Source organism: Bolinopsis microptera, chromosome 5 (assembly GCF_026151205.1).
Source record: "Bolinopsis microptera isolate Bmic1 chromosome 5, MBARI_Bmic_1.0, whole genome shotgun sequence".
Lineage (NCBI taxonomy): Eukaryota > Metazoa > Ctenophora > Tentaculata > Lobata > Bolinopsidae > Bolinopsis > Bolinopsis microptera.
The window spans coordinates 6922119-6936404 of NC_087076.1; the positions used below are offsets into that span (position 1 = coordinate 6922119).

The 14286-nt window shown below is 42.4% G+C and overlaps 1 protein-coding gene across 5 annotated transcripts; it reads left to right on the top strand.

Annotated features, from left to right (window-relative positions):
* The first annotated feature begins 1972 nt into the window (after positions 1 to 1972).
* LOC134815585 (cyclin-dependent kinase-like 4) lies at positions 1973 to 12363 on the top strand. Of its 5 annotated transcripts, none has more exons than XM_063824137.1 (13): positions 1973 to 2183; positions 2578 to 2772; positions 3496 to 3586; positions 4608 to 4695; positions 7783 to 7895; positions 8089 to 8228; positions 8584 to 8754; positions 9155 to 9226; positions 10442 to 10600; positions 10879 to 11018; positions 11275 to 11396; positions 11642 to 11703; positions 11905 to 12363. In XM_063824137.1, the coding sequence occupies exons 1-13, from the start codon at positions 2016 to 2018 to the stop codon at positions 11935 to 11937; spliced, it is 1554 nt and encodes a 517-aa protein (XP_063680207.1). In that variant the 5' UTR covers positions 1973 to 2015; the 3' UTR covers positions 11938 to 12363. The 5 variants fall into 5 exon arrangements, with proteins under 5 accessions (XP_063680207.1, XP_063680203.1, XP_063680205.1 ...); XM_063824133.1 differs by having other exon boundaries at positions 1977 to 2183; positions 10867 to 11018; positions 11263 to 11396; positions 11905 to 11977; XM_063824135.1 differs by having other exon boundaries at positions 1977 to 2183; positions 10867 to 11018; positions 11905 to 11977.
* The last annotated feature ends 1923 nt before the right edge of the window (positions 12364 to 14286 follow it).

Genomic DNA, 14286 nt, shown 5'->3' on the forward strand with positions numbered 1-14286 from the left:
GCTTAAATAACTGGGTCCTTCAATTTTCCCTATACTATACTAAAACTTCATTTGAAACATTCCAAAAATAAAAATCATTTCCACTGTTTTTAGAAATCATTTTTTTCTTAAATCCTTCCAATCTAACTTTAAAACTTAAAACTGTCGAGCAGTTCTTGACATCTGGAGGGAGTTTGTTCCAATAAGGAATGGCTCGATCCGGAAGAAAAGAAGACTGGAGATTCTTCACTTTAGTTACACTCTTACTACATCTATTGGTTGAAACAAGATTAAGACCAGATCTGCTCATTCTGAACAAACCCGATCCATATTCAGTCAAACCACTAGTACTTTAAAAGCTTCAATAAGGTCCCCACGTATTCGCCGCTCTGCCAGCGTTGTCAAATTGAGGAGATCCAGTCAAATTGAGGAGATCCAGTCTACAGCTGTATGGAAGAGTATCCACCTCATCAATAAGACAGGTAAACCGCCTCTGGACGCTCTCCAGCTCCCTGTAAGATATGTTTCACTGCTACTGATGCAGTCCTTGATCTGACAAGCAAGGCTTCTCTGTTTTTCGTCTAACTATGTACCGTTGGGCTTGTGGAACCCGTAGGGGGGACATGCATAGGTTAGAATGGTTTTGTGCACCAAGAGGAGTGAGGGAATGAGGGTTGAAGAGAGAGAGAGAGTTAGTGAGTTGTTAGGGTGGTTAGGATCAGTAGGTGGAGTGTTTGGTTGGAGCCTTCTGTTTTGCTGTATAGCAGTTTAGTCACTCCGCAGTTTATTAACTGTGTCTCAACTCGGAGTATTCAGATTGTTTGTATATTTTGTTTTCCTTTTGTCGAGTTCTATAGAATTTTTAATATTTTTCGGAATTTCATCTCTATTATCTTGTTCTATTTTGAAAGGCTGATGAGTTTCATACATCCATTTTTTAAATCTTTTGTATGAAAACCTGGACATCTTCTTGTTAGTCGTATATGCCTTATCTAGTCAGGATTTAATTTGCAGTTATAAACTTCTGTTTTCTTAATAATTTCACCTCGTCCAAGGCGAGATGTACAATCTCTACTGTCATTTAGTTATCATTTACAGCTGAGCATAAGGGTTAAATTTAAATTATTTAACTTTTTGGTGCTGTATAAAGATAACATTAATTTATTATTATTATATCGGGTCTCAATAAGAGGTCTCGACTGCCTAGGCATCAAACCTTGGCAATCGGTAATTTTCCTCTGGCCCGGAGTCAGCTGACCCTAGGGTTATTATTATTATTATTATCATATAAATTATATTAAAAGGGTTAATGATAGCTAATTAAAAATGAAGAAATCCTATTAACCATTTAAATACCTGTTAAATACTTACTGATTCGACATGAAAGTGGAATGACATAATTGATGATATATATATAATTTTTTTTATGATGTAGAGTTTATTATAAACACTGGATCAGTGCATTGAGTGCACACTCGAGAGACTAGACCTGCTGGTTCTTTTGAGTGAGTATGTTGGGCTGTATTGGTTCACAAAATTTTATGATCAGGTTTTTACCTATATTTATTATGAAATTAATATTCATTATAATGGCAATAAAATTTAAATTTTGTTTTCCTTAAAACAAAAATTTCAATTTTATGCCATTTATTACAGAGTAAACAAGTTTACAATAAATCAATTTGATATTTAAAGGAATCCTAATTCAATGTGTAGTATGGTTGTCACTCTTTGAATAGATAAGATATAGGTTGACAGGGCAAAGGAGTGTGCGTGCTGTTCGCTATTGCTCACATCAAACGGCAACCTAGTAAATGTTTTGTATGGACACCGGTCTCCATCACGATACAAAATTAGGATTGTAGAATTTATTGTATAACTATTAGTGCAGTGGAGGTAGCGGTGTAGTGCATTAATAGAGTGACAGGAGATGAACTGTAATGGACAGTTTTGATAGATATCTCCTACTGTTTAAAACCTTAACAATCAACACAGGTAGCTGAAGATGATTTTATAAATGCGTGGCAATGACATAGATGGAAAAGTATGAGAATTTGGGATTGGTCGGGGAAGGGTCCTATGGGATGGTTATGAAATGCCGGCACAAGGAGACAGGTCAACTTGTTGCCATTAAGAAGTTTCTCGAAAGTGACGATGATAAAACTGTGAAGAAGATTGCAACTCGTGAGATTCGTATGCTCAAGGTACAGCAAAAGCTACATACAGAATTGGTGACAGAGTTCTGAACTTTCCTTGTGTCAATTGAATTATTCACATCTGTAATAATTTCTTTCATTCAAATGTTTGATTGTTTCTGAATAGACTCAGTGAAGACAGATTCTAATGGAAATAGATATTCAGCTATTTATTTCCATTACAATCTGTCTTCACTGAGTCTATTCAGAAACAATCAGAAATTTGAATGAAAGGAATTCTCATATCATGAGACTCAATAACACTACACGAATCCACCAGATTACATCTGTAATAACTTAAAATATCTTGACTTTGTTTTTCCTCTAATCAAAATCGGGTCAACAAAACTCGTCTTTATGTTGCTTATCGCTCATAGTAATCCAACATAATATCTAATTTCAGGCTCTTCGTCACGAGAATCTAGTTAATCTGATAGAGTACTTCCGTCGTAAGAAGAAGTTGTATCTTGTATTCGAGTTTGTGGATCACACTGTACTTGACGATTTGGAAAGGTATCCGAACGGTCTGGAGGAGCAACTTGTTAGAAAAATAACCTATCAAGTTCTTAGAGCCATTGAGTTCTGTCATCACCACAACGTAAGTTTCAACCACTGTTAAGCAACATCGGTCTAAATTCTTTTGTTTAAGTCAGACTGGCGAGAAATAGTGAATTCTATTTATTCAATGGTTCCAAAGAAAACCCATGTGGTTTGTATATATATGTATAGGTTTGTATAATAATGCAATCTTTGTGGAATTTTGGCCTGTAATTTAATTTTGTACATAATATGAAGACATGATAACATTACCATGCCGACACGTCAACCATGCCATTTACCAGCAGTGCCTGTATACTGCTTAATGAGAATCAGTGATCTTAAACATTTAAACATTAATCACGTGTAGTACAAATGTAATATCATGGATTCACGTCTAGACGACTGAAATGTGACCGACCTTTGTCCACACAGTAAACAATTAGAATTCTCATGTGCAGTGATCGCCATAAAATATTATTTTTCATGCTTGAATATCAAAATGACAAATGTCAAGTATAATTTTTGACATGGATAAGATGCAATGAGAGTACATGAGGGACGATTACTGCCAAGAAGATTCTATTTTCAAATCTTAAAGTTATTAAGAAAATGCTGCATGGCTTATTGTGCTATTGGTGGTCGCAGATGTACCTACATAAGTTAATAAAATATTCTACTGCAAAAGGCATTGTTCCTTCAGAATATGTAAACTAGACACTATTTCTGTGATAAATAACTAATATTTATGTGCTTAAAGTAATAGCAATTAAACTTTCTGCAGATAATTCATAGAGACGTAAAGCCGGAGAACATTCTGGTTTCGAAGATGGGAGTCGTTAAATTATGTGACTTTGGATTTGCTCGAACATTAGGTAAGTCCTACAAAGTTCATGTTTTTACATGTTACGAGGATATATTTGATCCTTTTAAATAAGTGTTAGCTAGTAACAAGTCGTTAGTGGTCGTCTGATGAGCTGAACTCAGTACACCTGGTCAAGCACACTTTACGAAAAGTCTGCCTTAATAACCACCTGCTCCTCTGGAGACATTACCTGTCCGTGTCTCCCCTGAAAACATTACCTGCTCCCCTGGAGACATAACCTGCTCCCCTGGAGACATTACCTGCTCCCCTGGAGACATTACCTGCTCCCCTGGGGACATTACCTGCTCCCCTGATGACATTACCTGCTCCCCTGGAACCATTACCTGCTCCCATGGAGAAATTACCTGCTCCCCCGGAGACATTACCTGCTCCCCTGGAGACATTACCTGCTCCCCCGGAGACATTACCTGCTCCCCCGGAGACATTACCTGCTCCCCTGGAGACATTACCTGCTCCCCTGGAGACATTACCTGCTCCCCTGGAGACATTACCTGCTCCCCTGGAGACATTACCTGCTCCCCTGGAGACATTACCTGCTCCCCTGGAGACATTACCTGCTCCCCTGGAGACATTACCTGCTCCCCTGGAGACATTACCTGCTCCCCTGGAGACATTACCTGCTCCCCTGGAGACATTACCTGCTCCCCTGGAGACATTACCTGCTCCCCTGGAGACATTACCTGCTCCCCTGGAGACATTACCTGCTTCCCTGGAGACATTACCTGCTTCCCTGGAGACATTACCTGCTTCCCTGGAGACATTACCTGCTCCCCTGGAGACATTACCTGTTTCCCTGGAGACATTACCCTGGAGATATTACCTGTCCGTGTCTCACATTTTCGTAACTGATTAACATCAAGATTCAAGATGGCTGTGCCCTTTATCTTAATTCCAGTATTACTAATATACTCCAGTTCCATTTAATCGAATTGAACTGTTCTACCCTATATATATAATGTGATTTAAATACCTGTAACCTGCTCTGAAGTTCTAAGTTCATGTAATTTCAGCTGGTCCGGGTGAAACGTACACTGATTACGTGGCTACGCGATGGTATCGGGCTCCCGAACTCCTTGTAGGAGATGCCAACTACGGGAAGTGAGTACTTAATTTGGAGTAGAGATCAGGGGGTGGGGAGCCCATTTGGGGTAGAGATCAGGGGGTGGGGAGCACATTTGGGGTACAGATCAGGGGGTGGGGAGCACATTTGGGGTAGAGATCAGGGGGTGGGGAGCACATTTGGAGTAGAGATCAGGGCCGGGGATGGGGAGCACATTTGGGGTAGAGATCAGGGGGTGGGGAGCACATGTCAGCTAGAGATCAGGGGGTGGGGAGCACTTTTGGGGTAGAGATCAGGGGGTGGGGAGCACATTTGGAGTAGAGATCAGGGGGAGGGGAGCACATTTAGAGTAGACATCAGGGGGTGGGGAGCCCATTTGGGGTAGAGATCAGGGGGTGGGGAGCACTTTTGGGGTAGAGATCAGGGGGTGGGGAGCACATTTGGAGTAGAGATCAGGGGGTGGGGAGCACATTTAGAGTAGAGATCAGGGGGAGGGGAGCACATTTGGGGTAGAGATCAGGGGGTGGGGAGCACATTTGGAGTAGAGATCAGGGGGTGGGGAGCCCATTTGGGGAAGATATCAGGGGTGGGGAGCACATTTAGAGTAGAGATCAGGGGGAGGGGAGCACATTTAGAGTAGACATCAGGGGGTGGGGAGCACATTTAGAGTAGAGATCAGGGGGAGGGGAGCACATTTAGAGTAGAGATCAGGGGGTGGGGAGCCCATTTAGAGTAGAGATCAGGGGGAGGGGAGCACATTTAGAGTAGAGATCAGGGGGTGGGGAGCCCATTTGGGGTAGAGATCAGGGGGTGGGGAGCACATTTAGAGTAGAGATCAGGGGGAGGGGAGCACATTTGGGGTAGAGATCAGGATTCAGGGGGAGGGGAGCACATTTGGGGTAGAGATCAGGGGGTGGGGAGCACATTTAGAGTAGAGATCAGGGGGTGGGGAGCACATTTAGAGTAGAGATCAGGGGGAGGGGAGCACATTTGGGGTAGAGATCAGGGGGTGGGGAGCCCATTTGGGGTAGAGATCAGGGGGTGGGGAGCCCATCTGGGGTAGAGATCAGGGGGTGGGGAGCACATTTAGAGTAGAGATCAGGGGGTGGGGAGCACATTTGGAGTAGAGATCAGGGGGTGGGGAGCACATTTGGAGTAGAGATCAGGGGGTGGGGAGCACATTTGGGGTAGAGATCAGGGGGTGGGGAGCCCATTTGGGGTAGAGATCAGGGGGTGGGGAGCACATTTAGAGTAGAGATCAGGGGGTGGGGAGCACATTTGGAGTAGAGATCAGGGGGTGGGGAGCCCATTTGGGGTAGAGATCAGGGGGTGGGGAGCCCATTTGGGGTAGACATCAGGGGGTGGGGGGCACATTTGGAGTAGAGATCAGGGGGTGGGGAGCACATTCGGGGAAGAGATCAGGGGGTGGGGAGCACATTTGGGGTAGAGATCAGGGGGTGGGGAGCACTTTTGGGGTAGAGATCAGGGGGTGGGGAGCACATTTGGGGTAGAGATCAGGGGGTGGGGAGCACATTTAGAGTAGAAATCAGGGGGTGGGGAGCACATTTGGGGTAGAGATCAGGGGGAGGGGAGCACATTTGGGGTAGAGATCAGGGGGTGGGGAGCCCATTTGGGGAAGATATCAGGGGGTGGGGAGCACATTTGGAGTAGAGATCAGGGGGTGGGGAGCACATTTGGGGTAGAGATCAGGGGGTGGGGAGCACATTTAGAGTAGAGATCAGGGGGTGGGGAGCACATTTGGAGTAGAGATCAGGGGGTGGGGAGCCCATTTGGGGTAGAGATCAGAGGGTGGGGAGCACATTTGGAGTAGAGATCAGGGGGAGGGGAGCACATTTGGGGTAGAGATCAGGGGGTGGGGATCCCATTTGGGGAAGATATCAGGGGTTGGGGAGCCCATTTGGAGTAGAGATCAGGGGGTGGGGAGCACATTTGGGGTAGAGATCAGGGGGTGGGGAGCACATTTGGAGTAGAGATCAGGGGGTGGGGAGCACATTTGGAGTAGAGATCAGGGGGTGGGGAGCACATTTAGAGTAGAGATCAGGGGGTGGGGAGCACATTTGGAGTAGAGATCAGGGGGTGGGGAGCACATTTGGAGTAGAAATCAGGGGGTGGGGAGCACATTTAGAGTAGAGATCAGGGGGTGGGGAGCACATTTGGAGTAGAGATCAGGGGGTGGGGAGCACATTTGGAGTAGAGATCAGGGGGTGGGGAGCACATTTGGGGTAGAGATCAGGGGGTGGGGAGCACATTTGGAGTAGAGATCAGGGGGTAGGGAGCACATTTGGAGTAGAGATCAGGGGGTGGGGAGCACTTTTGGGGTAGCAATAACTTTGTTAGAGCACATATTATTGGATTTAATTTCCCAGTAATTCCACTCATCCTTGCAGTCAGTTGTGGGAAACTAATGGGCAACAAAGAATTCTCAACAATTATAATTCGCAAAATCCGTAATGATCATATAATATGGGGTTATGTGTAAGCATAATATTTATTGTGTGCTCGTAAATATCAAGTTACATCGTCATGGTTTCCAATGCTAAGTAACGTTATTAGGTTAGTCCTGATTTATTGGACTTGGAGCTTGCTGTTTAATGACTGAACCCAGGTTATTGATTTTATTATTAACTTCAGATACTGATATAGGTGTGGACAAGTTGAGAAGTCTTGATTCAAGAGATTTAATTAAGAGTAGATCCGATTATTTAGCTTATGTTCGGAAAAGTAGGTGTTTTAGAAGTAATGGAACGAAACTTGATATGATAAGAATTGAGGACACCAGGTCAGGGGAGATGTGACTTGCTGATCCTTATCCCAGCAATAGCAAATAAAAAGCTCAGATTTACTAGGACTTAGCAATGTCTACTCAGTGCTCTGGGAGACTTTGTACCGCCTTGAGTAGTACTGATAGAAAGATATAGCTCTATTACTATGATATTTCCAAAAAGATTATCAACTATGGCGTGGGGAAGGGTAGCTGTATCCACACTGAAAATATCTCTAACTTTTTAACTCTGCTCTGATTTACTAGAGTGAACTCTACTCTTAAAGTCTAATATCTGACGTTAGACTCTAATTTCTAACTCTAAACTTGTAACCCACCTCAGAGCGGTTGACCTGTGGGCTATAGGCTGTCTGATTGTTGAGATGTTGACAGGGAACCCCCTCTTTCCTGGTGACTCGGATATTGATCAGTTATATCACATAACCTCATGGCTGGGTCAGTCTAAAGTGTAAAGTGACGTCATCAGTGTAAAGTGACGTCATATTCGTTTAGTAACCACGTTTTTGAATTATTCGTTACGATTTGTGTAATCATTCCGCAATCGCGTAGGAGGATCCAGTGCATTATGACAACTTAATGCCCAACGTCCAAATTTATTAATCACAAGATTTTAACATTCTCTTAACAGGTAATCTGAGCCAAAGATATAAGGATATATTTATGAAGAACCCAATATTTGTGGGCATGAAGTTGCCGGAAGTGAACCATGTCGACCCACTCGAAAAGAGACTTCCTGGACTGTCTTCCCACTCAATTGGTATAGTCAAGGTGAGGCTAATAATGCATTAATTGCCGGCCTACCTGCTTAGGTAGTAGGAACTACATGCCTAGGTCGATCCAAATGTAGTCTGGAACGAGTTTCGTGACAGCGCTTCTGTCCATTTATCTCCATCACACATGAGCAAACGTAATTTATGAGGTTCCAGAAGGTGTGGTTAGTAAGGTCTCAGTGGCTGAGTGTGCTATTTTTAGCAGACTGATTATCCTTGTTAAAGATTCGGTCCCCAACTGGCCCAGCGATACAGATGATTTTGATCCAAAATATCGTCCTAGGAGTCCTTCTCGCTTGCTTATTAGGAACTGTCCATTAAAAACTAACATTTAACTCAGAACACTTTAACAGGATTGTTTGATGCTGGACGCAGACGACCGCCCAACATGTACCCAACTTCTCTCACACTCCTACTTTAACCACGACAACTTCGGACACCGCTTCATACTGGAGCTCAGGACCAAAATACACAAGGAATTTGGGGGCAATGCTGTATTCTCCAAAAAGTCCAAGGTAGCCAAGGTAATTGAAATAAGTGGCACGTGATCACAGCAAAGTGAGGCCTTCTCTGAAGACAGGCATTCAGCAATCAGTGTTTTGTCAATGTTTGTCCGCTTGTTAGCAGCGTCACCCTCCATTTGACGTTGTCAAGGGAGTAAAGCACGGCTTTTAAAAAACTGTGATCAGTGCTCACACGTGATCTGGTCTTTATTACACGTGACCAGTACACATTTAGTGTTTTAAATGAGATGACGTGTTAGCTGTATATTCCTCCAAGGTGTTCCAAATTACAGTGTACTCGCATACAGTCTCTTAGGTGTGTAATAATGTGCAGACCGTAGCAGATCTTACAAATATCATGAATGTGTGCGCGTTGTAAAATGTAAATGTTTTTTAGTGTTAAATATGTCAAGTATTTCAGGATCACAATGTTGCCAAGCAAAGTAAAACCAGTCATGCATTCGGTCGTTCCTTTTCGTACTCACACTCGGAGGTATGGATTGTCTGAAAATACGTTTCAGGTCCCTTTGATTTAGGACTTCTTCTCTCTGATCTTCCCTTTATTCTTCAATCATTGGTGTTGAGTTGGAGTGATGCCTGATTAGCATTCATCTTATTATCTGTAATCATCTCACTGTCTTTGATTATCTCATTATCTATTATTATCTCTTTCTTTGTTTAGCGATAACACGCATGTCATCTTTTTGTTTTTGCCAGTTAAAAATAACTTGATTACAGAATATCTGTCTCCTGTTTTGTCCCAAGTTTTGTGACTGTGTTGACTGTGAATAGGTTTTATGTGAGACAGACATCACAGCAATAGGTTTTCATTTTCTACACATGACGAACTCATTATACTCCTGAACCTGTTCTGAACAAAGCAATCAGCTTAGGCGCATACTAGGCTTGGTTTATTTAGACAATCTCAGAGTTAAGATTGATTCATTACATCTACAGGATTCACTTTAGCTTGATGTATGTACAGTGTACTAAGTACAATTCCCTTAATGCAATTGAATGGGTATTTGGTAGAACACAAGTGACCTCGCCAGAGATAAGAGCTCGATACCACATTTCCCTGGACCGCTGCGTATGATGGAGCTATATAATGCGTTCTGTGCTTGTCTTGAAATTGTCGGACTGACAAGCATGTACTTGTATTTTAACATGACTCTCTCTCTCTCTCTCTCTCTCTCTCTCTCTCTCTCTCTCTCTCTCTCTCTCTCTCTCTCTCTCTCTCTCTCTCTCTCTCTCTCTCTCTCTCTCTCTCTCTCTCTCTCTCTCTCTCTCTCTCTCTCTCTCTCTCTCTCTCTCTCTCTCTCTCTCCCTCTCTCTCTCTCTCTCTCTCTCTCTCTCTCTCTCTCTCTCTCTCTCTCTCTCTGTTTCTGAACGCCACATTATTCTGTCCTCACCTCTGATATACACGCAAGCACTACAAATATCCGTAGTGTTTTCTCCTGGAGTTTCGCTCCATTGTCGGTCACAATAATAGATAAGAGAAAAGAGCGTCTGGGATGGATCATGCATCTTACTTTTTGTGTTTTGTGAATGACACTTCATCGTCCGAGATCAACTTTAACAGTCGTGTACAGCACTTCTTTGTAGTTTTATCTTTTCTTCTTCATTCGCGTCAATGGCAAATTGTCATATCTCTATTCTATGAAATATCTTTGAATTCTCTCAAAAGTAAATTAACTCAATTCCGCAGGATACAGCGGCGATGCGAGAAAAAAGGAAATCACAAGATGACAGCAGACACAACAATCCGCCTAACAAATCAGTTGTGGTAAAACAGTCAAAATCTTACGGTGCTGAGCCTGCCATACCGTCTCTCAAACGCTCTGAGAACTGTGAAAATATATACCAGGTAAACGAACACTCGGGAATACATGTTTGGGAGAAAGGGGTGGTTAGATAAAGGTATTTCGGTTTTCTGGTGTAACTAAGCCCCTCAACAGCATTGGGAGATGGGAAGTTCGATAGTTCAGCTAAGATGTAATGAGTTGTCGACTGATATCCACCTTGTAATGTACAAGAGGGGCGTTTAAAAATTCCTAACCAGATGCGACTATGAGATCCCCCAGGCTTACAAGTTAAGTTTATTTAAAGCACCTTTATGCTAATAACACATAGAAAATAATCCAGGTTTCACGAACTGGTGGTGAGGATGGTGACGCAGCACTAACACTCCCTCCCGCTCCCAAGAGCAAGACGAGCGTCGTCTCAAACGACGAGAACCCTCTTACTTCACCGGAATCTAAACAAGAACCGGTCCCACCGACTAAGTTAGCCTTTTTCAGCACCTCACAATCTTTTACCACAATCTTGTCAATGTTTACTGGACCGCTCGACTCAGCTGTCATAGTTACCACATAATTTGAAAATTGAACATGGCTTGGTCAGCGGACAGCATTTTTGATAATCATGATTAACGTATTGATATGAAGTTAGTAAGGTCTTATCTCATGTTTTAGAATCTAGCGTTGCCATAGGAACGACTCATTTCTCTACATGTAACAAAAAACCTAGGAATACTCGCAGTTTCGATTTCGGTGGCAGAGGAGCCAAACCTGCTGTTAAAGGTCTCTACGGGAACAAGAAAATGTACAAGAAGGAAGATTCCAGATCGCAACTAACCCTGCCTCACCTTTCTAAATATGAAGGTCTGTACAGAAAGGACCAGAACTTTCCAATTTCCATGCTCGATAGTGTTATTTTCTAGGCTTTGGTAATGATGTTTGTCAAGTCAAATTAGATCGCTTCGCAATAGAAGCTTCTAGAAAATATATATATAGAAACTTTAGTGTAACATTAACGTTTGGTTATCTGTTTGTAAATGACCCTATTTATAGATAATAAGCTTTGAGTTAGTCATTTAAAAGTTAATAACGTAGTCTTCTAACTTCAGAGAAGCAGAAGTCGCGTGCCAGTAAGCTTCACCAGATTTCAATAGACCCATTCCCGAACCAGGTGATTTGAACGACACGAGACCTAGCTTTCTTATCATTAGCCTAGAATCAGACTTGTTATTACTCAACTGACAACGATTAGTTCTTATGATCTGTTCAAACGACAGTTCTAGTTTGTTCTCCCGATGACCATTTGATTGGCTAATGACCACATAATAGGATAATCATGTTATAACCATTATGATCATTTAAAATATTTCAGAACTCCCAACTAAATGGTCGAAGGTTCAGTTGAACACAACCCTGTTAATACGACTCGAGCTAATGTTAAACCTGCCCACAAAGTCCCTCGTGCCCTGTTACCGAATAAAGACGACGTTTAGACTTTTAACCACATCATTGATTTCAATAGGACTTGTTGATTGAAGCACTCACGATCATAAGGTCATCAGAATGGGGTTTACAGTACCAGATAAAAGACTTAATGTTTTACTCTTGTATCTTTAACAAAAAAACGCTCAAAAAGAATGTAGTTGGTCGGTTTAAAGCTTGAACGCAGAACGTAAAGATTTGATGTAGATCGAAGGTGACAGACGATTCTCTATTCGGAATTTATCACGAATGTTTTAATTATATTCACTCCCTAGCTGTTGATTCTTCCCAATGTTATACTCCTATCTTGAACTGTAAACAATATGAACAGTATAATCAAATGTACGATAACAAATAACTGAATTTCAATTGTTTCAATACTGTGTGTGGTGTTCCAGTAGGTAGGTTTGTTCGTGAGGATGGAATTAAGATAGTTTTGAGGCGTTAGGAAACGACAGCAGAAAAGTTTAAACATAAGTCCTGTAGTATTGAGTAGAAACCGGTAGAAAATTAAGTTTTGACTTATAGTTAGAATTGTACCATTTCAAGGATGCAGTATTTGGATCCGGGTTCGATTTTATGGAACGCGCGATTTATAATTTTGTTGTTAAATTAATACTATGAGCGCTGTGTGCGATATTTTATCGCGCGCATTATTTGTTCTTGTGGCTCGACCTTGAAAAATAAAACAGATTTTCCGAACTAAAACTCCATCACGAGATCAATTTTCAACTGCACTCTTAGAAAAAATGATCTAAAAACTATCCTCATTTGTTAGTTTAAACATTGAAATTCTGCTACTCGTGGTCTTTAGTTAAAATTGTTAAGATATCTGTGTTCGACAGCAGTCAGTATGACTCTATTTTTATTAGCTGTGCTTGCGCCTTAACTTACACGCAAGATTGTGGTTAACCAGTTTTTAAAATAATGATTTATGGACTTTCCACAGTTTCATTCTTTGCCGGAAGTATGTGGCACGTAACCATGTGTCTGAAAGGTTGCCGTAGCAACGCGCCATTTAACCTATAAAGATGTTTTCGCGCCTGCAGAATAAGGTACAGAAACGCGTGCCAATATCGGGTCATTGACGATGTTGAAACAACTTGATGAACAAAACAAAAACCAAAACAATAGTTACTTGTGAAAGATATGGTCAATCTCCTATATGGCCACTACATCTACTCAATGGCATCATCAGCTATCGCTATCACTATAATTGGCCTCTGATACCAATAGATTTATCGGCATTAAGTGCGAAGTGGGAGCAGATTAAAGAATACCCGATACATAGCATCATTGAAATGGTTCCAATGATGGTGTTGTTGCTACTTGTTTAAGTCAATGGCGTTATAAAAGGTAGGGTCATGTGCGACTTTTACTGATGTGACTTACAAAATCTGAGGAATAAATATGCTTGTGATTTAACTCTGATGTTTATCTAGTGAATAACTTGGCAGTTGGCACCTTAGTAAGTAAATAAATAAGTAAACCTGTTAGTCTTCCAATGGTTGTAGATGCGTAGGTGATCAAAAAGATCACCGCTGACTAGCAGTTCTGTGCTCTCACTATAAAAGCCAGGGCTGTGAATCGGAGGTACCCCGCTAGTGCCCCCCTGTCAGTACTTAGTCGAACAAGTCGACCTTAGCCTCTCTGCAACAAGTCCTCCTGATGCCTCCACGTGGTGAAGACTGGATACTGGACGATGGATGGTGGTGAACTCCAGGCAAGAATCAGGATGGGCGACGGGTAGATAGCTGACCCCCGGAGAGACAAGATAGGAACGTCAGTTGTCTCTCGAACTCCTAGCCTCTGAAGAAGAGAGGTGCGGAGCATCAGCTGGAGGTGTTGGTCATTATATCCTCTGACTTTCCACTACGACCCAAATGATTGGACCACGCTCTGGTGGAAAGGATGACCCCCCATACCCGGGGTAACGGGCAGTCAGGGAGAGGGCTAGCTCCTGCAAAAGTTTAGCTTATGCTGACACCCTAGCCCCCCCTAGCTCAGGGACAGGAGTGGCTACCTTCGGGTAGTGTCGGAGAAGAAGAAGAAGAAGAAGAAGAAGAATTCACCACATCATTTACCCTGAGCAGACAGTTCGATTGGTTAAAGTCTGATAAAAAGTTCAACTCAAGTTGATGTTCCTGCGGTTCAAACCCAAATGTTCCGGTAGCGTGGCTTTGGGAAATGACCATTTGCCACCATGGAGGGGACTCCATGGGGTCATTTAGCTATTTGAAAAACAACTATGATGAATTTAAACAGCACTAGG